The sequence below is a fragment of the Harmonia axyridis genome, chromosome X (assembly GCF_914767665.1).
Source record: "Harmonia axyridis chromosome X, icHarAxyr1.1, whole genome shotgun sequence".
Classification (NCBI taxonomy): domain Eukaryota; kingdom Metazoa; phylum Arthropoda; class Insecta; order Coleoptera; family Coccinellidae; genus Harmonia; species Harmonia axyridis.
Genome location: NC_059508.1, coordinates 6,457,158 through 6,483,229, shown reverse-complemented (window position 1 = coordinate 6,483,229; position 26,072 = coordinate 6,457,158). Strand labels below are relative to the sequence as shown.

The following is a 26,072-nucleotide window of genomic DNA, read 5'->3' as shown; positions in this document are numbered from 1 at the left end:
TAATCCAAATATTTTTATTCAATAATTTAACTTTATATTTCGACGATAATGACGATCAATAGGAAATTTGAATTACTTTTACCGCGCATTCCATAAGAATTGTGGAGTGTAATATAGTCTTAACGCTTCATTAGATCATAGAAGTTCATTAATCCATAGATATAAAAGTCTAGGAGATTAACTGTCACGGTATACTGAAATCTTAACGCGCAATGTCCGATATTTCAATACAGGTTACGGACAGACGTCAAATAATCAGACAGAACAAAAAAGATTGACGTCGTGCACATGAATATGGCGAAGATAGAGTGTGTTATGAGTCGTTTTGTTGTGATACGTGCTATTTTTTAACTTACCATGTTCGAAAATGGATAGTTATGTGATCATTTATACAAAGAAAGTGTGATAATAGTGTAAATATATATTTTGTTTTAATAAATTAATAAAAAGAAGTCAAAATGTCTACAGATAAAATAAAAGTGGCAGTCAGAGTCCGTCCCTTCAATCGAAGAGGTAAGCAAATTTCTTAAATTATATGATGTGTCACATTAATCAAGTCGAATCATTCATCTGATAATACTGTTTGAATAGGCTTATTGACAATTCGCACTTTTGATACTTGCTTTCACAAACATAAACAAGAGATTCTCTAATTGAATGGTCAAAACACTCAAACCTTGGTACTCAGCATGTTAGGCACTATGTAGGGATCCAATCTTTCTACCATTATCTCCTAGGCAAATAAAATAATTAAATAACCATAAAATGAGTAAACTATGGCGTGAGGTGCATGTATGAAAAGATAATATTTATACTTATAAGGTGGAAGAGAAGAGGTATTTTTTTTAATTCATTGTTTTCATTGCAGAATTGGAACTGGGGACATTATGTGTTGTGGAAATGGAAAAAGATCAAACGGTCCTTCGACAACCAAATACTATGGACAAAATAGAAAGGTAAATTTTAATTGTGCATTTTTTATATCCTATAATGTCTCTTCTATGCCAACATAAGTTGTTTACACAATTATTTGATTTCAAAATATTTAATATTAATGTCTTGTCTTATAGGAAGCAGGCTAACAAGACGTTTGCATTTGATCACTGCTTTAACTCTGTGGACCCTATGAAGGAAAATTTCGCATCTCAGGAAGTTGTTTTTGAAAGTCTTGGAAGAGATATTCTTGAAAATGCTTTTCAAGGATATAATGCATGTATTTTCGCTTATGGCCAAACTGGTGAGTTGAAATGAAACTTCTTCTAAATGAATGTTTACAGATGATTTGTAAATCACTACATTTGCTTTACGGTCATTAGAAAGTAGGATTAATTCATTGTTGAGTATATTCATTTTTGGCACTTATGATGAGTTAAGTATTAATCATTTAGTAACATTTGCTGTTATACGTCTTGTTAAAATATATCCATTTTCATTTTATTTACAGTTATAATTAATTATGTGGTATTTAGATACGGAATAATAAATCAATTGATGATATTGAGAAAATCAAACTTATTCATCCAACAATAGAATTAAAAGTGAATTTCATCTATTATAGATAAACAGTGTTGTGAATAATGAATTTCAAGGATCACCAGGTCATGTTTTTCCTTTTTTTTATGCAGCTAATATTTGATGTCGTGGAATGAGTAAACCATTATACTGTCAATCATCAATTGTTAATGTTTATTGCAAAAAAAATTTAAAACATTCATGCTATAATAGATAAGTTTTCACTGCCGCATATAAATATACAGGAACTTACAAATGGAGTGTTGATCAATAAAGTAGAAAGTTTTTCAGTTATATTCATCAAAAAATAAACTCATCACAAAAAACAGTAAATTTCCAATGTCGAGAGGTGCTTATTTCAATTTTCCATTTTTTTTTCAATATAAGAAATTTGAAAACCATTAATGCTATTCGAATTGTATATTTCCGTTGAAATAAATGAGTTTATTGAACTGCTCATGAGGGTGTGGTACTTGTTATTTATTCAAGAATCAATAGGTACATGTTATTGTATAGTGGGACTTTAGGGTGGAAAATGAACATTTGTGTATATCCATCAAAAATGATTGAACCCATTTGAAAAGTGAAAAACCTAATGGAAATTTTATGAGCTGCTGTCAGCTACCAATATTTCATTGCTTTACCGATTTTTTGCGTCTCCCAACAACGAATCATTATCAGAAATTGTGGTCCTCAATTACAGCTGGGATTGACAGACCTATAAATGTAACATATGCATTAATTCCTTTAAAGTTATTTACATTTAGGGTGTGATGTAGAAAATAACACCTTGTGAGTCAACTGTAATCTATTGATCTAGACAATATTGTCCAGACTATGCTGTCAATTATTGGATATATTCCCCACAAAGGCCGTTGACATTCTGAAGATTAAAATAACCCTGTTATACGTTTTCAAAAGGATCCGTTTCCTTTTTAACGTCTAACGTTTCCGAATATTTATTTCTTTATATGCTTTTGGATGGATCGTATTTTGTATTACTGTTGAACAGTTTTGTAAAAATCGTATTAATTATTTGAAAAACGAGGTTGCGCCCATTCGTTTTAGTCCAATAATAATAACTATTTTGTCCCAAAAAAATTAAACATAGATCGTTTCTAAATTATCATTTATTGGAGGTCAATAGCACAAAAAACTGTAATGTTTACAAACAACTATATGGGTATAATTAAGCATTTGAAGGTAATCTATACAAAAGCTAGATTCTCGGAAAATATTGTTCCTTTAAACATTTATCAGTCACTACGATTTTTCATTACTCACATGGTTTTCTCAGTTTCAATTGTGCTGGTGCCATATAGGTGTGTTGAAATGAATCAGAAATTTCCTTGTATGTGTTCATTTCTTGATTAGAGAATTCTGAATATAGAAGGATATACTGATAATAACAATTTTATTCACTTATCTATCAAAGTTTCCCAGATATTTCATTTGTTTATATTTTATTTATTTTTCTTCGCAAAATTCGTGCTCCTAAGTTGTGAAAATTTCATTGGACTTCTCTACTCGGAATGTGTTGACGGACTTAAAAAATTACCAGAATTAGTTTTAAAAAAGTAAATAAAACGAATAATTGACGTCTGTTTGACTATATGAATCACTAATTTTTTAACTCCGTAAAATTTTGAACGTAAAATTTATCGGAATGTAAGGTGAAGGTTTTTAGATATATTTATGAACACTCTGTAGAAAAACGTAAATGTAAGGTGTATTGATTTTTCGTACAATCATCAAATGAGTGAGTTTATGAACCGAATTGGTCATCAGTTAAGGTCTCTGTGTCGAAAGAGGTCGATAAAAATGGTAATCTCATGACGACAGAGCCTGCAGGAGACATGACGTCACTACTAAACCGAGGTTCAATACACAACGTGTTACAACTAAAGAATTGCAAGACCTTGAATGGACTCCGCGGTACCAAAATTCCTAGGCGATATACCAATTCTAACAGTTTTTTGGCGGTTGTTCCATTTGTTGTGAATTCAATAAAATTCGTTCCTATCAATTTCTAGTCGATTTTTACTTTTTCAGTTTTCAGCTATCTGTTCAATTTTAAGGTCTAAAACCAATCTTTTTTTTTAATATATTTCGTTGTAATTTGCCTTTCTGTGTACTTTTTTTGTGTACTGCATAATCTGATAGTAATAATTAATGAAATACTTTTTTGGAAGCTATTCGTCCTATTTTGATAAAGTTTGATAAAAACAGAGGTAGACCATCGATTGCCCAACATATGCCATTTGAAGATACCCCTCCTCAAACCTGAATGTATTTCAAGTTTATCGAAGGATGAAATTGAAAATAAATTCAAATTGATAATTTTCATTTGAGATTTCTGTGCATGAAGTTGATCGAAATTAGATAAGCTTTACGTAATTGATTCCTTAGATGTTTTGATGGCGTAATCCTCTTATTGTCATAATCCCAAACATGTTATGAACTGTTTACTGGTTAATTTTATCTAATAATCATCACGTAACAGGCCGTTACAGAAAGTAATTGATATCTAGTGAAAAGTTCAACTAGAAACACTGCACCGGAACAAATCAATAAGAATAATATTCAATCTGTAATTGTATCAATCGAATTCGTATTATTTATTTATGTCTTCATCGTGATGGGTAATGTCTACTTGGTATTTTTCCATGAAAATCAATAGCTGCACCGTTAAAACCTTGCATTTGAGGTAGAACAGTTGAAAGTTAGCTGATCGTAAACAAGGATAGTAGGTGAATGCATCCCTTTCAGAATAATTTCCTTTGTGTCTGGAGGAAATGCGTCTTTAGGAAAACTATTTTCAATTTCAGAAGAGGCAACAATTTTCGTAGTTTACCATATCGAAGAAATTTTGCCTAATAACTGTCTCTAAGCGATTATAAATGGGATCAGAATTTACCGTAATTTCGAAAATGACCAGGAAATGCATTAGCTGAATGATAGCTTTCAGGGTCAAAGATTGAAAAAACAAATTTCGAAAAATTGATCGCTTAACGAGTGATGAAAATAACATGAATTGTGGATTTTGGTGCTTTAATTAAGGTGCCAACACTTCACTAAATAAGTCTCGGACCTAACCAGTAAAAACACATTTTTTTTCTTAGAAATTTGACTTTATTCGTCAACATAGTCACCCTTAATATCTTTTTGTGGAAGGATTTATCGTTGCCAACTCTTGACGTCTGCAAGAAGCCAGTATACCGGATCTGGAGAATAGGCAGTTGAAATGGTTCTCATCGATTTGTGACCAGGAGCATTGTCAATACAAGAAACTCGTTTTTATCCATTTTTCAATCAACCATCAATGTAGCGTCATTTAACCTTCAATATCTCGAACCAGGCTCAACTCTCTTTCAAAATTTCGACACACATCTTTTGAAGCTCGATACTGTCGGTAAAAAAGTAGTATGGCAAAAATTTCACGAGTATTTTTTTTTATATTTTTGAATTTTCTATGGTTCTCTGGCTATCCGATCAACATTACATTTCGCACGGAGCTTGCAACTGTCAATTTACATGCAAATGCAAATTTTCATCTCGATCGAATCTGTTGTTTTGGAGTTAACAGGAAAATAACATTTCAAACGGCCATATTTACGGAACCCTTAATCGGATTGTGCCCATTGGTGAACTCAACTGCGACATTCGAGATACGAATCGACCCTGAAAATTTCATGACTTCAGCTCTCTTCGTTTGGGAGTTATTTTATTTACATTCGGACATACTCACATGTGACTTCGAGTTCGTCATCCTCTTAGATCATTCCCGGCTCAAAATTCGAAAATTACAAACATCGTAAGGCTATCTGTTCGGGGGACGATCTCTCAAAGATTCAAAAGACTGCAAAAGAAAGCGTTTCCTTGTCCTATTTATTCAATTGCCCTCACGTGAATCGTGAATGAAAACTTTTCAAATGACCGTTGCTACAGACCGAGAGAAATTCAGGAAGGAACACACAAAGCAATAATTTAGGTTGTGGTACCTTTATTGTTGCAGCTATGCATTTCGACATACCGCAGTCGTTTACTGTGTGAAAAAAACTGGTCATGTCCATCTTAGTTATGGCGATACCGCTACATTATTTTCCCAAACTGTTTCCTTCCAAGGTAAATGATAGGGCGATTGTGAGTCATCGTGACTAGGAATAGACTTGCATGCAAGCGTTACTCATTTTGAACAGAAGGGGGAAAAATGAATAAATAAACAATAATTCAAAACATACGCGGCACTCCACTATACCTGGTAATTGCATTTACGAATAACTTGCCTGAATACTTTCTTTTTTGGAAATATATCTTATGGAAAATCGTAAAATAAACAGCTTTTCTTTGATTCTGCAGCAAATCCGTTCATTCTGCCATAACTTGTAGAAAAAAAAATCGTGCGGGAATATCTCAATTTCATACATGGTTATATTTCGTTATTATGTGGGTATTCCTGTCACGAATGTATCTATTTTATCTGTCAGATTTGTGATACAGAAAACATTTCTACCAACGAACATTTTTTCAATGCAAAAATCACTAAACAATATTATTGGAAATATTCCATCAATTTCCATATAATTGCAATGAACTAGAGAAAAATAATGTCCTAAATTAAAGATACAAATGAAAATGACAGATTCCTAGGATCATTCATTTCAGTTGAAGAAGTCACATTAGCATGGTCCGCAAACGCTTTGTTTTCAAGATACAGGGTGCTAAAGTTTGAGTTTTTTTTTTCAATTTCTTTCCCTCATAGCACCTCCTAATATTCTCATTTGCCTCGTTGGTTTGTGAGAGCATTTATAAAGATTCGGTAAACGGACATGGTAATCACAAAAAAGTAGAACTACAAGAAACACGCTGTATGTCGAAAACAAAGCGTTTTCGGTCCCATTTTTAAAGGACTTTCAAAAATTAAATTTAAAAAAAAAATTGAAATCATCAAAGAAATCTTTCATTTTCTTTTGTACCTCCTTAACGAGTATCATACAAGGTGCTCCAAAATTGGAATTCCGAACTCGTGGAAGCGTTCTATACATTTACTGGGCCAATTGAAAAGTCCCCGGTCTGATGTCCAGATTGCCGCTGCTACTAGTATTAAATCTATACTATTTTTAATTAGTACCAACCTTCAAATGATACGTGTCAAAGTTTGACAGCAGTCCGACCATTAGTTTGTGAGATATTGCGTTGTTAGTGTAGCTACTTTTGTTATTTGAAAAAGATGGAAAAAATAATTTCGTGTGCTGATAAAATATTGCTTTTTGAAGGGAAAAAATATAGTTGAAGCAAAATCTTGGTTTGATGGAGAGTTTCCGGGGTCTACACCAGGAAAACCAACCATCATCGATTGGTATGCTAAGTTAAAACGTGGTGAAATGAGCACCGAAGACGGCGAACGCAGTGGACGCCCAAAAAAGGCTGTCACCGACAAAAAAATTAAAAAAGTTCAGAAAATAATTTTGAATGACCGTGAAGTGAAGTTGATCGAGATAGCAGACATTGTGAAGATATCATCTGAACGTGTACATCATATCATTCACGAATATTTGTACATGAGAAAGCTGTGTGCAAAATGGGCGCCACGCGAGCTCACAATCGATCAAAAGCAACAACGTGTTAATGATTCTGAGCAGTGTTTGAAGGTGTTTAGTGCAATAAACCTGAATTTTTGCGTCGATATGTGACAATGGATGAAACATGGCTCCATAATTTCACTCCGGAGTCCAATCGACATTCAGCTGAATGAATCCAAAGCGAGGAAAAACACAACAGTTAGCTGGCAAGGTTATTGCATTAGTATTCTGGGATGCGCAAGATATAATATTCATTGATTACCTCCTAAAGGGCCAGACCAACAACATCGATTATTATGTAGCGTTATTGGACCGTTTGAAGGGTGAAATCGTTAAAAAACAACCCCATTTGAAGAAAAAAAGGTGCTGTTTCATCAAGACAATGCGCCGTGTCAAAAAACAATGGCAAAATTGCATGAATTGGGCTTCGAATTGCTTCTGCATCCACCGTATTCGCCAGATCTGGCCCCCAGCGATTTTTTCCTGTTCTCAGACCTCAAAAGAATGCCCGCTGAAAAGAAATTTAGCGCCAATGAAGAAGTTATCGCCGGAACTAAGGCCTATTTTGAAGCGAAAGACAAATCGTACTACAAAAATGGTATCGAAAAGTTGGAAGATAGGTATAATCGTTGTATCGCTTTCGAAGGCAAGTATGTTGAATAATAACATCGAATTTTGCCCAAAAAAAATGTGTTTTACTATGGTAGACCGGGGACTTTTCAATTGGCCTGTTATTCGATAAAAATATGAATATGTAACCAAAACTGAGGGCGGTTCTGAAGTAAGGGGCGCCAATTGCGCCCTCGTTACTCCATGTGTGCAGGCAATTTCCCCCAAATGGTTTGACCTTAATCGAACTTAATACCCTTTTTATACAGCTAGAGGCATCAATGCCGGATATTCCTAAATCCTATCGGCTAAGAATGGTTTCAATAATGTTTATTTTGAATCGAGAAAGAAATTACCATAACTTAGAATTACATGAAGGCTGAACTTATTTTTTTAGCATTTCTCTAGTGTTGATCGTTCCTGGAAAAGCTATTGGGTGTTTTCTAATTCGTGTATCGGAAAGTTAGCGTGACCTAGCCTTTTATCTCGTTCACTTTCCTTTTTTGTTAATTAAAATAGGTGCTTCCCCCTAAGTTTCCAGTAGCGTTGCATAACAAGTAAATCAAGGTTGTCTGGATATATCGAATTAGGAGTCGAAGCTCGAACCATATCAATTTCCACGTAAAATCCAGTTTATTTCTCGGTATTTTTCGTCTTATTTTTATCCATTTTCGTTGAGCGATATCTCGATCCATTTCATCGTGAATTGAACAATTTATGAAATTAAAAATGATGATATACGCCCCTGATTAGGAACACTATTTCCCGTGTTTCTCTTCTAAGTTTCTCGAGGGAACAGAAAATCAATCAAAAAAAAACTTGAGACCGTAAGAAGTCTCTCTTCCTTTGAGTTTTTGTGAAAAATTATTCTCGGTAGAGACTAGCGTTGTTATCGATTTGATGTTTGACACAGTTTCGCCTCTTTTCAGGTGGTGTAATGACAAGGGTATGGAACTGTGTTGGAGCGCAAAACAATTAGGTCACCTTCATTAAACTATGTTAGACTGAATGAAACAAACATAATATTTTGAAACGCCGATGAAGGATCGATTAAAAGCTTTTCCCAGAAACAAGTAGAGATAATCTGATGAAAAATTCAGTCATTATGTTGCATTGCCTTCTATCTTGATAATTACTATCGGCGAAATTTTGAGATTAGGTACATTTGAGAAATTCAACACTGTCAATGGAACAAGAAAAGAATAATGAAACTTTGAGTACCTATATCCCCTCGCGTGAAACATTTTTTGCAAATTTGCATGAGCGTTGATATTGAAAACGATTAAACAAAATTATTCCAGTGGTATAGCCATTTACTGGTATAAAGAGTGGATTTTATGACTGGGGTAGTTGAGATCAACACTCTTTATTCCCTTCTTTAATTAAAAAAGCATTGTTTTCCGTTTACATCGTTCCAATGGGAACGTAAAGTGGTTAAAATGACCTAGCTTTCAATTTTACAACTATGCTTCATACCATTAAACGTTCTGGATGACTGCCAGCGTTGAAAATGTTTGTATAAGGTCCTGCATTTCCCTCTATTCCGAAAATTCATTATGATTATGTCTCCACGCTTGGTATTTACTAGTGTCGGAGAGCGATAAAATTAAAATATAAAAATATAAACAAGGAAAATGGATTGTATTATGCTAAAATTTATAATAAGAAAATATGGAAAACGCAAGATAGGGCATAGACGAGACGATAGAGAGAAACTTCAACCTCTGAATAAGTTGAAACGTATTCATAATTGTAAACAAAACAAAAAAAAGGATGATGTTACGTTCTTCAATTTCGAAACATGAATCCTCTATTGACATTCTTATTTTCCAGGATCAGGAAAGTCCTATACGATGATGGGATCTCAAGACAACAAAGGTATAATCCCACGTCTGTGCGATTCACTTTTCGGAAAAATAAACAACCTGCAAAGTTCTGAATTGTCGTACAAGGTAGAAGTTAGTTATATGGAAATATATAATGAGAAGGTACATGATTTACTGGATCCCAAGACTAATAAGCAATCGTTAAAAGTACGAGAACACAATGTATTGGGACCTTATGTTGACGGATTATCTCAGCTTGCTGTGACATCATTCCAGGTGAGGACTTAGTGAAAATAGCATCTTGTTTAACTCACAGCTACAGGACATACAAATTACTCTTTTACATTTGGCAGGATTATTGGCGAGAAATAGTACCACTGAACTTGTCTGCAAGAGCTTTCTCAAAGTTAGCTTTGTTTTCTTTAGGCAAGTTTACTGGATGAATGTAGCAACTGCATTTTCTTTAAGTGTACACATGACAAGTTTGGTGCTCTCAAGTAGTTACTTTGCCAAATGTAAATGAAGATTAACACATTAACTTTAGTTACCTTATGTTGTTATATTTCTTCTAGTTTTGTGTACATTTGGAAAATTGTTTTATGTTGTCAAACCTTGTGAATTTTTCTGGATAAAATTGATTAGAACATACTAGTCATGTGTATCCTTTACAAATATTCTGGTGTAGATGCTGATGTAGGTTCTCCATCGTTTAAAAAATATATACCAACTTTATTTTTCATTTCTGTTATTTTATTTTTAGTCACTTTAGTTCATTCAAAACAAAAGCAATAATAGCACTAGTATTATAACGAAATAATCGTTTCATATATAGTTGAAAAACTAAGTTGTTCTTTACAAAAATAAAATTACACAAATAAAATATTGCCCTCCCCAATAAATGTTAGAAGTATGTTATCAGTTTTGTATCATGTAAACCTTTTAGGACATAGATAATTTGATGGCTGAAGGTAACAAATCCCGTACAGTGGCTGCAACAAATATGAACAGTGAATCGTCAAGATCCCATGCTGTTTTCACAGTGATACTCACACAGACTTTGACAGATGAGAAGACTGGTGTTTCAGGGGAAAAAGTCAGTAGAATGTCCTTGGTAGATTTGGCTGGCTCAGAAAGAGCAGTCAAAACTGGTGCTGTTGGAGAGCGACTAAAAGAGGGTTCCAACATTAATAAGTAGGTTCCTTTTGTGTATATGTGGAAATATTTTTGTGAACTTCAATTATTTTTTTCAACACTTAACCAGCTTGTTAGTATAATCAGATGATTTCATATTTGTGCCTTATTTTCAGATCTTTGACAACATTAGGCTTAGTCATCTCTAAGTTAGCCGATCAATCATCTGGTAATACAAAGAATAAAGACAAATTCGTACCATATCGAGATTCAGTTTTAACGTGGCTGTTAAAAGACAACTTAGGTGGTAACAGTAAAACCGTAATGGTAGCTACGATTTCTCCAGCAGCCGACAATTTTGAGGAAACCTTGTCCACGCTACGTTATGCAGACAGGGCAAAGAGAATAGTCAATCATGCCGTTGTCAACGAGGATCCTAATGCTAGGATAATCAGGGAGTTGAGACAAGAAGTCGAGGCATTGAAAGAGATGTTGAAGCACGCCACTGTAAGTAACGGGTTCTCATTCAAAACAAGAGTGAGTGCGGATGAAGATGACACGATTCTCTTTAAGGGTTCTCCTGTGGATGATCCGCAAAGCGTCATCCACCAGAAACTCAGCGAAAGCGAAAAATTGTACAAAGAAGTTTCTCAGACATGGGAAGAAAAATTGATGAAGACCGAAAGAATTCAAAACGAGAGACAGCAAGCTTTGGAAAAAATGGGTATAAGCGTTCAAGCGTCTGGAATCAAAGTTGAGAAGAATAAATATTACTTGGTTAACTTGAACGCTGATCCTTCTCTGAACGAATTATTAGTGTATTATTTGAAGGTAACATTTGAAGTTGCATTTAAAACCTGTACAAAAAATTAATTTCACTGCTTTCATTAGGATAAAACTGTTGTTGGCGCTAAAGTTGATGGAGTAGGTCCTGAACCAGATATTCAACTTTCTGGTTTGGGTATACAGCCAGAACATTGTATAATCACTATAGAAGAAGGTGAACTGTTTCTTGAGCCACTAACCAACGCACGATCTTTTATCAACGGTTCTCAGGTGACACAAAGAACACAACTCAGACATGGTGACAGAATCGTGTGGGGTAACCACCACTTTTTCAGGGTTAATTGTCCCCGATCAGTGTGTAAGTATTGTAATTATTTATTCAATTAAAACATAACCAAAATAAATCCTATGAAACTGTGATCTGTTACAACTATACCTGAGGTTAGGTTATGTGTAGTGCACAATCACTCCAGTATTTTTCTTTGCTAAGTTTTCCGTCATGGCAGTGCTAGTGAAATGGTAAATGTTTACATTGCAATCATAACCATTTAGTTTTTTAAAGGTTTCTATAAGATTCCTTCTTGTTTTCCGATCTTTTAGCTTGTTAGTGTCCAGTTGACACAAACAGGTCTCGTAGTGTATTTTTAGAAAATAATTTACTCCACCACCATTTTAGCAGTTTTTTAAAAAGCTAAATTATTATGATTATTACCCGCAGCTGCTACTTCTGAGCCCCAAACTCCTGCACAATATATTGATTACAATTTTGCTCGTGATGAATTGATGTTGAACGAAATGGGAAACGCCCCCATTCAAGCTGCAATTGCTCGCCTAGAGAAGCAGCACGAAGAGGACAAACAAGGTAGGTTTGAAACGAAGTGGTGGTTTTATCAAGTTCATTAATGAAATAAACGATAATTTTCAGTTGCCCTTGAAAAGCAAAGGTTGGAATTCGAAAGGCAATTCCAGAAACTTCGAAGCACAATGTCCCCCTCTACACCATATCCCCCCTATTCAGACGATCCTTTGAGGTTTGGAAAAACTATACCTTGTACCCCTACTACACAAATGCGAGTAGAGAAATGGGCACAAGAAAGGGATGAAATGTTCAAACGAAGTATAGGTCAATTGAAAACTGACATATTACGCGCTAATGCTTTAGTGCAAGAAGCTAATGTACTAGCTGAAGAGACTGGCAGGCAAACAAAGTACAGTGTTACCTTACAAATACCCCCAGCTAATCTAAGTCCCAATAGGAGGGTATGTATCCACAGAAGTTGAGTTTCGATAATATTTAATGATTACGATCTTACAGAAAGGTGCGTTTGTGAGTGAACCTGCTATATTGGTTAAACGTGGAAATTCTAGTCAAGTATGGTCCATGGAGAAATTAGAAAATAAAATAGTCGATATGAGAGAAATTTATGATGATCAGATGGAAAGCAATGGTGCAACAATGGTGATAATTCAACTTATAACTTCCTTGTTTCATATTTAAAATATTCGACTTTATTTTTAGGAGGAACCAGTATCTCCATCGTGTGATCCTTTCTTCGAGTCCCAAGAGAACCACAATTTGATAGGTGTAGCAAATATATTTTTAGAAGCTCTATTTCATGATGTCAAGCTTGATTATCACACCCCTATAATAAGTCAACAAGGAGAGGTCGCAGGACGATTACAGGTAATGATTTTTGATTGGATATCTTCGAAAAAACAGAACTGTTTTAAAAATGAAACTCTTCCAGGTGGAATTGAGTAGAGTGCAGGGCACTCTTCCTCAAGACAGGATAAGCGAAGCAGCTTCAGACATATCTTCAGATAGTAGTAACGACGAAGATGATTCATCAACTACCTCAACAGTTACCTGTCGTGTACACATCAAGCAAGCCTCCGGTTTACCTTTGTCTTTATCTCACTATGTGTTCTGTCAGTATACCTTCTGGAATCATCCAGAGCCTATAGTTGTACCAACTAATCCTGAAAATGTACAAGCTGGTAATGGACTGGTTTCACAAAAAGATAGATTTAAGTTTGACGACTGCAGAGATTTCACTATTAATGTAACTGAAGAATTTCTAGAACATTGTACTGGTGAGAGTTTGTCTTGAGTTAAAGGTGAACAGATATTCATGGTTTTATGTTTTGTAGAAGGCGCTCTATCGATAGAAGTATGGGGTAACCGCAGTGCAGGTTTTTCCAAACACAAACCCGGCTGGGAAGTTGAACAACAATTAGCAGCCAAAGCTAGATCATTGGTGGACAGATGGTCTGAACTTACCCGAAAAATCGAAGTTTGGGTTGAAATCCAAGAACTCAATGAACAGGGAGAGTATGTTCCTGTTGAAGTTATAAACAGAACTGAACTTCTCACTGGTGGTTGCTACCAACTTCGTCAAGGTCAACAAAGGAGGATAGTGGTTAGGGTTAAGCCTGTACAAAATTCGGGCACCTTACCGATAATCGTTCAGCAGATAATGTCTATTGAAGTAGGCAGTGTCATTGTTAGGAGCCGACTTCAGAAACAGCTGGACTCATATCAAGAAGAAGACCTCACCATTCTAAGGGAGAAATGGAGTGAGGCTCTGCTAAGAAGAAAAGAGTACCTGAATCAACAGATAAACAGACTTCTTGAGGTGAGATTATTGACATTTCCACCAATGACACTAATGATTTTTTTGTTTTACTAATTTGCCCATTTTGCTCCTCACTTATGCAGGCTGATTTCATGTTTCTCCTTGAATTTTCAGAAACCTGACAAATCAGAACAGGACTTGGAGCGTGAGCAAAGTTTAATGGATCAGTGGGTTAATTTAACAGAAGAACGTAATGCCGTTTTATTACCTGATCCTGGAACTGGCATTCCAGGCGCACCAGCTGTTTGGACGCCGCCACCAGGCATGGAACCTTACGTACCTGTCCTATTTCTAGACCTTAATGGTAAAAAAAAACATCAATTCAAAATTCAGTAGATTTTTATTGGCTACTATCCTAATTTTTTAGCTGATGATTTGTCGACTCACCAATCAGGAGAAGAACTAACTATTGCTGGGGGAGACTCAATTTTGCCAAAAGAGCATGGAAGCACTTTTTACAGTCTCCATATATTGCATAGTTTGGAGAAGGATGTATGTGCTGTTGCAAGTTGGGATTCTTCGATACACGATAGTGCACATCTTAATAAAATCACCGATAGTGAGTACTTTTTATGTGAACTGAAAAAGCCTTCACTCAATTGAATCTTTAATTCCAGAAACAGAAAGGGTGTATATGATCCTGAGAACTACAGTTAGGCTATCTCACCCAGCTCCAATGGATCTTGTCCTAAGGAAACGTTTGGCTCTGAACATTTACAAACAGTACAGTTTCAGAGACAGGCTCAAAAGGAGAATAGAAAGATTAGATCCTATTTCTCACACAGGTGTTACATACGAAGTGGTATCGAATGTTCCTAAGGCCAGTGAAGAATTAGAAGATCGCGAGTCTTTGGCTCAAATCGCTGCTTCTGGAGAGGAATCTTCATGGGGCGATGGAGAGAGCTATATTGAAAAATATACAAAAGGTGTTAGTGCCGTTGAGAGTATACTTATGTTAGACCGTCTTCGGCAAAATGTAGCTGTCAAAGAACTTTTGCAGGCTAAAGGGCAGCCACTTATGCGAAAGACAGCTAGTGTACCAAATTTCCAGGTACTCAGTACATTTTCATATTATGTCTCTCCAATTTATGAGAGATCGAAACCACTCATAAAGGTAGATAAAACATAAAATTTTCTTGTAGTCCAAAAGCCGTAAAAGGTATCAGTTAATGATTACTTAGACTAAAGTACTTCTAACAATTTATGAGTAGTTTATAATCTCTATATTTTTAATGGATTAGAATAATTGAATCCTTGTTATTTTTCAACGCATTATCAGGAACTGAATCCAAAGAATGGGGTAGGTTTACTTACGTCGAATGAAATATTTATATATATATATATATATTTTATGGGAAAATTTGAAATTATTTTTTTTTGGTTTATTTATTGTAGTTTATGAATATTTTTTAATCATTATTAACAACTTGATCGATTGGAGTCACAGGATGTTGAAATTCAGATAAATATGCATTATTTAATTATCAATTTAGTTCAGTAGTCGATATCAATGTCCAGTTAGTTCAGTAATTGTTTAGTTTAGCTGAAATATTTATGTTTTGCACGAATAACTTATTGTGTTTAATTCTTTAGCTCCTGAAGAACTTGAGTACAGAATCCTTGCAGATGTCCAGATCTGAAAGTGTATCAGAATTGAACAGCGACCTACATGGTGTCTCGCCTCTCAAAAGTCGACTCAGTTTTGGTAAAGAAGCAGAGTCTTCTCCTTCGAAACCTTTCGGACTTGGTAAGTGCTATTCTTATTTTTCTAAGCAAATCGATCAAGATGATAGACTAGCTGAGTTTATAAAATTAATCCATTAATTAGAATATAGTCAATATTATAGATGTCAAGCTAAAGATTATATTGTATAGATTAAGCAGCGAAATTGAACTAATTTTTAATAAATTTCTCTTTTCTGCAACCACAAGGCTCCATTCTTTCAGGTAAAATGGAGGCTTGCATTTTGAGTCTGCTATAGGTGAAATATAAGGGAAAAGGACTTGTCTGCTTGGAGGAGGGTTTGCTTTGAGCTTAAATCACATTCGATTATCGAAATTCATTCTACAATATCAGAAAAAATTTGGCTTTAAATTGCTTTTGTGCTTTATCTCAAAGTGAAGTCCTTGTAGAGATAGTATATAAACATATATAATTGATATAAGAAGTAGAAAGATTAGCATGATCAGAAGACATAAGATCCAAGTCTTATTTATCGATTGAAAAATTAATTTCTTCCAAATTTTACAGAGTTAAACTCCGAATATAAATATCCTTCTTTTTTTAAATTAATTTTTCTTTAATTCATTTAATCAAATGACTAGCATCAATTTACAGTAAATATACAGGGTGATTCACCGGGATGGCCAATTAGACGTTTATGGAAAACTAATCATAATTTTGAGTTGAAAATTTGCATATTAAAGTTTGAGACAATGATCCTTCTTCCTCAAATATTTTCAGATCTCTACAACTTCCGGTTATGCCGGAAACAGGCTTCTACTTCCTTATTTCTAATAGCACACCCAGCATATTATTGCATCATCAGATAGCTTTTTTGACGACAATTTCGGCAATATGCCATACCTTGGGTAAAAACTCAACGGTTCATGAGTTAATAGGATTCTTATGACAAAAATGGTGGGGATGAGGACTAAAATTTTTTGAATTTTTCGGCAGAAAAAGCTTTTTTCGAAAAAATTTTTTTCTTTTTCGATTCTGGACATCTAATAGGCCATCCCGGTGAATTACCCTGTATAGTTAGATTTCTACAATTTATTACACTTTATTCAACTTAGCAATATAAATTGCATTATCAGGTAGTTAGTGCTACATAAGCTTGGGTTAGAATTTTTTCCAAATTTTAGAAACATTACATACATTATACATCGTATAAAATTAAGCAACTATTCGAATTTCCGCATAATGTTTTTGGTATTCCCATGTATATTGTAAGTTCTTTAGTTTTTTTATTTCAGTTTTCAATCATACACTTGTATATTATTTCTTGATGACTGCACCATGTTGCAGTCTTTATGCGGTATTATTTTTTCCTATATAGCCACCCAAAACCTAAAATGTTATGCGAAAATGGAAACAGTTCTTTGGTTTTTCATTGAATTAGTGTATTTCTGAAGTTATATGTAAATAAAAGTCTTCTTGACCAACACTTATCCTTCCTACTCTGAAATACTGATACATACATTGTAATGAAGTCACAGAGACTGGAAATCCTAAATGTGCAAAGAAGAGCGTAGTTCTCTTCTGGTTATAATTGTGCCTAAAGAGCATCGTGAGCATGCGTAGCATATGAAATTAGAGTTTGATCCGTAATTGAATTGGTACTGAAATTGAAACAATTGGCAAACAGATACCTGCATGTTCTGTTGTATGTTAGCTTGGAAGTTGTCTCTTTGACTTTAAGGGGTAGGTAATTATTTAATATATAACATATGTAGATACAAGAAAAGTCAAAGTACTGGACATTGTAGATACAGTTATTCTTCCATGAAAATTGTGCTGTTTGAATCTTTGTATGTCATCGCAAGTGATTATCCTGTTCTTGTGGTTAATTGTGTATGTGTTTCAAGAAAATTCTGGGCAATATTTTTCAGTTGCGTATTGGTTCTTTGATTGATTACACCAATAAGGGCATTGTGCACAGTGTGGAATATTTAGTACGAAATATCAATCCTCAAGACATCAATTTATATTTTTATTACTCATAGTTAAGATCCGGAATCTTCAAGACAATATCACTCTTTTTTTTTAGTCTATTCTGTTATTTAAGATATCAATTATACGAAGGAGATATAAAAACCATTATTTTTTAACTGCTACACACTTTTCCAGTATGACACTTATTGTACATAAACAAAATAACAATTGTTCTGTACATGTTTTTTTCTTCTTTAGTTAACCTAATTTACTATTACAGCTCGTCCAACATTCCTGAATTTGAACATCAACTTGAATTCATTAAGACTTCAGCAACCTACTGGAACGTCGAAACGTATGTTTTTGTCAAAACAAAACATAGCTGGAATGTTTTATTTTTATTTCTGTATCTCGAGAGTTTTACCTTTGTTTTGTCGTTGTCATTTGTGGTAATTCTCATTATTTGCAGAGATTTTGGTTGTTTAACTTTTCTTTTTATTTCAATTTATTCTATAGAAATGGCTGCATCTTCATATATTTATTAGACCGTAAGACTATAAATTATCGTAATGCTGATTCTTCAGTTCAGGTTGTAAAGCTTCTTATATTAGTGAATGCTTCGTCGTTTTTCTGAAGATTGAAACCCTCTGGTAATGTTAATTGGAATAATCCTTTCAGGCCTAACATCACCAGCTAATGTGAAAATTTCAAGAATGACAACTCTCCATGAGGAACAGCATTCCTCTACTCGTAAACATTCTCTCGACTTCATTGCAGATGAAAATTTAGAAGATGAGGATGAAGATGATAACCATTATGAAAAAGCAAACCAAATGGTATGTAAAGGCATTCAAAGTTATAATAAAAAGTTTCTATTGTCTGTTTATGATTCTAGGTTGGAAATAAATCGGGTAATCATACATTGCGTCGGAGAATACCAACTTCCAGAACCTTGGAATCGCTACTTACAGATCCACCAATCAGTAACACACCGTCTACTAGTTCAAGCGGTTATGGGTCTCAAGCAGTTTCTTCAAGTAACTTATCTAGTGAGGATTCTGTATCCGTTAAAAGTATAAGTATTGATGGAACGCCAGAAAATGATACTAAGCAGTGTAGCTTAAACGAATTAAAGCCAGTCGAGAAGGTACAAACTGAAACATTTCCACAGGGAGATTTTTCAGATATTAATGATACAAATAAAGAAGAACCAAAACAGTTCATTCCCGAATCTAGTCATGATAATGAATTGTGCAAAGATATAACTCTTTTAGAGAACAAGGTGGTTAGGAGAAAAAAATCTGCTACGTTAAATCCAGATCGAGCTTCATTTCCACAAGTGACTTCTAACCCTGTTAGTACATTTATGGAAGATGACAGAATCAATACAACCGAAAAGTCTGAAGGTAAACTATCATAATTCTTCTAAACTCTATGGAAAAATTCAAAAAGCACTGACTGTGTCGGGAGCTTCTTGATCTCATTACTTCTCTATATGTGATGTATTATTATGTCATTAATGTTCGTTAGTTCAACGAGATGAGGGGCTATCTTGTATGGTCCGTATATCGGTTATTAGTGGTTTTCAATGTTTCAGGTAACCTGCGTCGTAATTACTTGTCAATGGTCAATTAAATTTTTCATTGACAGAATTTTGGAGGTTATAAATGGTTGATCTCTTTTAATTTGTAAATAATAAATAGTTATTAATGGCTCTGAAGGGTATTTGTTTCATAATTAAAATTATAAATTTTTTGAGTGTTAGATGTCATGGAAAATATTCATAAACGATAATCTGAAAATTGAAATGTCAACTCCCAACCGGAGTGGGCGTGGTTACCGAACCTAACCAGAATAAAAGTACGGTTGCTCTGGTGACAGATAACTCGCCGAAGTTTGAGGAAATAGTCACAGGTTTTTGAGGAATTTGACATATACATACCACCAACTTACTAATCATAGTAACCCAGGTAATATACGGACTATACCCCTTATCTCTAATATAGGTATGTGACCTGATATATGTATGTGCAAGGACAGTTAAGCATAGTTTGCAATTAATTACATTTCAATATGAAATAAGTCTATGAAAATATAACATATGGTTAGAGTGAGGCAGTATTATGTAATTATAAATTTCGTAATCAGATGATGCAGATCATTATGAGCTGAAAGCAGATTTGCCAGATTGGATAACCATTGGTGAAAGCGTACTCATCAGACCCTACAATTCTTCCGGTGTAATAGCATACATAGGAGGAACAGAATTCTCTGGAGGTACCTGGATAGGCGTCGAACTTGATGCACCAAAAGGGAAAAACGACGGTTCTGTGCAAGGAGTAAAGTACTTCTCTTGCAAGCCGAAGCATGGCATGTTCGTTAGAGCTGATAAGCTCATTTTAGACAGAAGAGGTCGTGCTATGAGGTTGTACAAAACCGAATCCCACAAGAATAAATGCCCTTCTAAGAGTGAGTAGATCGGCCTTCGAAACTTATCTAAGTTAATTTTGTTTTTATATGTATTTGTATACAAACATTTTTGCATTTATAGGTTATAATTTTTTTTTTAGAACTAACATCGAACTGTTTACAGTTTTGAAAGCATCAATTCTAGCTAACCATCTAGACTAGAATTTTTTAGTACAATTACTTATAGCAAAAGCAATGCTTTTGAATCGTTTCAAAGATTTTATGATTTTCATTATTCTTTTCGGATCCATTTCTTTTTTTTTTTTTTTTGGTAGAAATAGATGATCGCCAAGATGAGGTTTTTCATAGAACATTTTCCAATAGTCTTAGAAGAAAATAGATATCGACTATTTTTTTTCTTTCTGGTTCTGCAATTTCTTTTTACGGAAGTAACAAAATATTTAATTTTGTAGGTGACAATCTTATCAGGCCCCAATCACGAAGCGATGGTTTGAATCATATTGGTACTAGATCAAGTTCAAAAGCTAAGTAATCACTCTGTTAAAATAGTCCAACCAATCCATATGTGTAGTTGATAGATATGCCGTCCGTCTTAATTGGCATGTTATATTTCTTATATTCCATTTATGCAAATTTTGTATAAGCAGAAGAAGTTATATTATAAAGAATTTATCAGAACTGAACTTCCAAATTCGATTGGTTCATTCATTTTTGTTTGGAGAAAAGAAACGCCAATTATTAGGGTTTCTGAATATTTGATTTGACGTTGAGAATAATAATATAAAATATAACGCTAATACACACATAATTTTTTAAACTCATCGTTAATTGTATCAGAGTGAGATTGATTCTTCAATAATATTCTACATGATTATTTTTTATTGTAAAGAACCACGGGGATGTAAAAATTATTTCCAAATAATAGGATTTTATTACCAAGGAACGTGTTCTTTGATAATTCCTAAATATTACCCCTCATTTTCCAATATTTATGTTATCGATATCAGTTATTGATCCCCCTTTTCTCTTTTTTTAGTGTTTGTTTTCAGACAATGAATGATCAGGGTACATATACTGAATGAAGGGGTAAAATGGTGAAATTTTTTCTAAATGGTGCTAAAGTAATTTCCTTGGTAATATGCACATAGTTTCAAATCTCGTCAGAGGATATTTCTAAAATGTATACAGGAGAAATTTTTAACATTTACAGATGTTTTGATTATTGATTTACACGGATTTCTTTCATTTAATCAAATTCTCATTGACGTAAAAAGTTTATTGTATTCCAATAAGGTTTTTTGAATCAAAAATGTGAAGCATCTATATTCAAACAGATTACCTGTGTAAAGAATTTTTGGTGTGAGCAACAATCTTAATTTTAATTAATTACTGTCGAATTATCTGTGCTTAATTACTCATTCTGCAAATTTGAAAGAATTTTGTATTTTTACTACAATGACTTCTACAATCATAAACAATTGTAATTTTTATTCTATATTCAGATTGGAATACTATAAACATATACTAAAAACCTATTACCCTTCAAAAAAATCCTCCAAGATTTTCAAGATATCAATTACGATATGAATTTATAGAAAACGATAAATTCTTGTTATCAGAATTTTAATCTAATCTTAAGAAATTATTCAAATTTTAAAACATTGTGCAATATATATATATACATATATATTTACATAAAACGATTTCATTAACTCTAGAAAGAAATAATATTAAATTATACTTGCCATTAATTTGAAATTATCTACTCCTCGTAATGCCAGTTAAATTTTTGAAGTTAGGTTACAATTGAATGTGAAAATATGTGAATTTTAAAGAGGAAACAATAAGGTGTCTAATTGTATATTTGAAAAATCATCAGTATTTTAATCTTCATGTTTTTTATTGTTCATATTGAAAATTAACAATTTCAATCAAATAGAAATGTATTTTAATGATCAAAATATAAGGGAAAAACTATTTACAAATATAACAAATTATTTTGTTCTTGTATTGAAAATTTTTCCTTGATACCAAGTAATACTAGTTTGTTGAATTTTGAATTGAAGAAGGTACTTATATTGAAGTTCGAAGAGAATTTTTATGTGTTGAACATATTTTTATTTTTATTTAAGTCCTTTTAACAGTTTGTTTGAAGCAGAGTGTATCTGATTGTTGTTTCTACTTTGATTTCACTAGAAAAGAACCATTGAAGTTATAAGTTTATCAATCGTAATTATTCCAAAAGCATTTTATAGATTGATTTTTGAAAGAAATTATCAGTTCTGTGATATTTTTTGACATACTTTCATGTATTATTCTTCAAACTGTTTAAAACATCTGGAATTATTAAGTAACATGCTTTTAGAGTATCTAGATGATGTCGAAAGTATTCGCTAAATTTGTGTCTTTAGTAATAAGCTATTGTAGATATAGATTTTTCTGTATTTGATTTCAAAATTGCCATAATATAAGGATGTACAAAGAAAAATACATTCATATTCTTCTATATTATTGACAAATTTTACTGTGGGGAAAGTGAAGGAGTAAGCAAGTTGAAAATTGTTTTCAATTAAAGACAAAAATTGATTCATTTAATAAAGTTCAAATTTCATTATGATTCCTTTTTCATTATTATATATAAACATTCTTTCAAGTTGTTCTATTGAACTTGTTCTTTTTTTACAAAATTGGTTTCATTTCTTCTTTCACTACCATATTCCATTGTATTTAATTTATAGTTGATAATAAATTCTTTGTCTGTCCTTATATTACGAAAATGAAAATTCACGAGCAGTCCGCTCAAATGAGTATGCAATATCATTAAGTTATTAGAATTGGTTGCTCAATGATGAAATTATTGATCACATGTGGTGATAGGTTTGGTTGTCCAAGTCCGGAATGTCGGATAAAATAAAGGCTAAACCTATCCAAATGTTTGTGAAACGCTGTCCAGTGTGGAAATAGCCACAAAAGAAAGAAAATCGTAATATCTGCTTGCTCTTGCCTACTTTTTTCATTGCAGTGTCTCACCAAAATTAATTAAACTCAACACATATGATACGGAAAATAACACTGAAATGCCTTGAAATTGACATCAAATCAAACATTTTATCGATGGAGAAACATGTTCATCATCTTGATCTGAGTTGATGAGTAATCATATCCCTATTGTGGATAAAGTTCCTTGAGGACATATCTTGGCTAAAGTATATATATATAGCTTTTTTATGTTTTAGTTGTAAATTAAATACATGATATTTTATTTAGTCTGAATCCATTAAATGTTTGGATTCTTTGCTTCTAGATTTTCTGTTAATTTCAAGGCTATTATGTATTACTGGCTGTACCAAAAAAGTTGCTTTCTTATTGAACGATTTGTTGACAGTACACTAGAAATAATTACTTGCTTTTCGCTATAAATCACTTGACACATTATCGTGACTGCTTATGTCTTTGCCACTTGTACATTTTGCAATGTAAATATTAAAGTAGCTGTTGTCATAGATTGCTTATTTCATTATTTTATTCAATAACTCTGGGTTGTTGAATTGTTTAAGCAGCTATTTATGATTAATATGAGATTTACTGAGTATTTAATATATTATACATATTGTAAATTTTGTTATTCATTTTCTCTATTTTTTGTAATAGATAACCAATTGTAGTTGAACTACCAGAGGCAATTTCAATAAAACATAATTTTGACCTAGCTTATTAATCTACACCCCAGATAAACTTGTATTTTCTTCAATAATTGCTAAGTGAGGATGATCTCTAGTGTGATAGGTTTTTATTCAGTAGGAAAGCTTAATAATATTTAAAAAATGCACAGTATTTTTAATATGCTTCTTCATCCTATATCATAAGAAAATTTTGAATTCACGTGGATTTAGCCTAAAATTACGATATATTCTGCATGTTTTAAGTTGCAAGAAAAGCCAAGGCAATTACATGAATATATCCTTGAATTCGTGTACGATCGATTTTTAGGAAAAAACCACGACCCTTGGATAAATATTGCGGCAAAATTTTTACGTTCTTGTATCATCTTTTCTAAGGAGAAAACTGATTTCTGTCTGATTTTATTTAGGGCATAAAATTTTATCTAGGATTGCATACAATAGCGCTATCTAGGAGGAGTAGCTTGAACCCGGTTTTGATGAGGATAAACACATTTGGCCGCGAGAATAATTAGTTCAGTGAAATGCGTATAGATGGCTTGTAGACAAATTCCCTACTGATTCAAATTTGATTTTTGAGATCTTTTAGAATCAATCTGACTGCAGATTTGTTTTCGGCATGGAGATTTCACATAGACTTATTATTGGTATAAATTATTATTTGATACGCCTATGAGATTTCACCACGATATTAAATTTGAAACAACCGCACTCACTCTTTCAAATATTTGGTATTTTAGCCGACAAATACAGCACTATGAACACCCAATAATTTCATGAAAGTTTTAGAGGGTTTCCAGGAAGTAGATTTCGAATTCAGCATCGATTCTTACCAGAAAATTTTTTCTGCTCTTCGAAAGCACAGTTTACATAGAACTGAAATGTTTCAGTTTTGAGGCATGCATACCCATTTTACAAGCCTCAGATTTTGGTCTCCAGAGGGTAAAGCAAATTCCCCTCACACATCTCAAAATTTTTCGAAATCAAGACCTTTTAGATTTAGAAGGAAACTGATTGCAGATTCGTAGTCTGCGTTGTCAAATGCTCCTGCTTACAAAATTTCAAACCAAATATTTTTTTTGCTATAAACACTTTCTACAGAATAAATATGTACTCAATTTCAAGTATATAATTATACCTATTCATTCAGGGTGACAAATTAGTACGAGTTCCCAAACATCTAAGTACCAGGTCCACAGTAATTCATATTCTAAAAAAGAAATATGATCTCCATAAGTGTCCTCCATGTGAATAATTCATTTACAGGCTGAAAGACTGATGTTGATGACCAATTGCCAGCTAAATGAAGGCTGTTATTAGTGTTATCGTTATTAATAAATCCTTTAACCCCAAAATGCGTTTAATTAATTTTCTAGTTGAAAAAATCATTTGTGATGAGTTTGGTAGTCATTTATTGGAAAACTTTATTGTGCTGACCACGAACTACTGAAGTCACACAATTCTTCTTGTAATGTGCTCAATTATAAGTATATAATTACCTATTCATTAAGGGTAACTAATTCCTACGAATTTCTAGACATCCAAGTACCAGATACGAAGTAATTAAAATTAAATCGAATCCATAAGTGTCATCTATGTGAATAATTCTTTTACAGGCTGAAGGACTCATGTTGATGACCGATTGCAAGCTAAATGAAGGCAGTAATTAATTAATCCTCCAGTTATGTTCTAATTCACTCCTGAAATGCATCGAATCAATCTTCTAGTAAGAGAAAACGTTTTTGGATAAGTTCGGTAGGCATATTTATTGGAAAAATTTGTTGTGCAAACCACAAAATCTGAAATATTTCGAATTTTGTATAAAAATTTTGAGGTGTTGACTGAAGAATATTTGCACCATGAAACCTTTATCCTCATGGTTGAATCTGGAATTTAGGCTCCCTAATCCTGTAGGAAAATTTTTCAACATTGTGCCTTAACCTTCACAAAATGATATATCTTTACTATATACACCATTTTTGTCTTGGAATACAAATCCAAATCAACAAAATATTTAATTATCAACCAAAATTAAATTCAAAATATCTGGATATAATGACTTATCGCAAAATTTCAGCGCAGTCAATACTGTATCTGGCAGATTTTTAGTCTCACTAGTTCATTTGTTATACCAAAACTCAATTCTTTCTCCATTAAACAAGAAAAGATAAAAATTCCTTTGGAATGAGAAAAGTATTGAAATGGAAAATGAATCATGTAAA

General features: G+C 33.2%; 1 protein-coding gene and 1 long non-coding RNA gene across 5 annotated transcripts; one reads left to right on the top strand and one right to left on the bottom strand.

Annotated features, from left to right (window-relative positions):
- Window positions 1-248: 248 nt before the first annotated feature.
- On the top strand, window positions 249-23,875 carry LOC123685700 (kinesin-like protein KIF13A). 4 transcript variants are annotated; one of them, XM_045625516.1, is made up of 24 exons: window positions 249-513; window positions 869-956; window positions 1,071-1,237; window positions 9,537-9,805; window positions 10,473-10,720; window positions 10,837-11,167; window positions 11,234-11,491; window positions 11,552-11,804; window positions 12,165-12,308; window positions 12,372-12,706; window positions 12,762-12,905; window positions 12,966-13,130; window positions 13,195-13,540; window positions 13,598-14,082; window positions 14,197-14,386; window positions 14,450-14,641; window positions 14,700-15,133; window positions 15,362-15,382; window positions 15,676-15,829; window positions 18,021-18,095; window positions 18,419-18,576; window positions 18,636-19,146; window positions 19,889-20,209; window positions 20,623-23,875. In XM_045625516.1, the coding sequence occupies exons 1-24, from the start codon at window positions 459-461 to the stop codon at window positions 20,700-20,702; spliced, it is 5,424 nt and encodes a 1,807-aa protein (XP_045481472.1). In that variant the 5' UTR covers window positions 249-458; the 3' UTR covers window positions 20,703-23,875. The 4 variants fall into 4 exon arrangements, with proteins under 4 accessions (XP_045481472.1, XP_045481473.1, XP_045481474.1 ...); XM_045625517.1 differs by lacking the exon at window positions 15,362-15,382; XM_045625518.1 differs by lacking the exon at window positions 18,021-18,095.
- Window positions 1,978-3,307, bottom strand: LOC123685701. Its single transcript, XR_006748347.1, has 2 exons — window positions 2,797-3,307; window positions 1,978-2,230 (listed from the first exon to the last, which is right to left on the bottom strand). It is a non-coding gene; the product is annotated as an uncharacterized LOC123685701 (long non-coding RNA).
- Window positions 23,876-26,072: the final 2,197 nt, after the last annotated feature.

Bases quoted from the DNA above. Each gene is read 5' to 3' on its own strand.
- LOC123685700 (XM_045625516.1), top strand. From the start codon at position 459: ATGTCTACAGATAAAATAAAAGTGGCAGTCAGAGTCCGTCCCTTCAAT. The intron at 12,906-12,965 runs GTGATAATTCAA...CTTTATTTTTAG, and splicing joins AAAGCAATGGTGCAACAATG to GAGGAACCAGTATCTCCATC. The intron at 18,096-18,418 runs GTATGTTTTTGT...TAATCCTTTCAG, and splicing joins ACCTACTGGAACGTCGAAAC to GCCTAACATCACCAGCTAAT.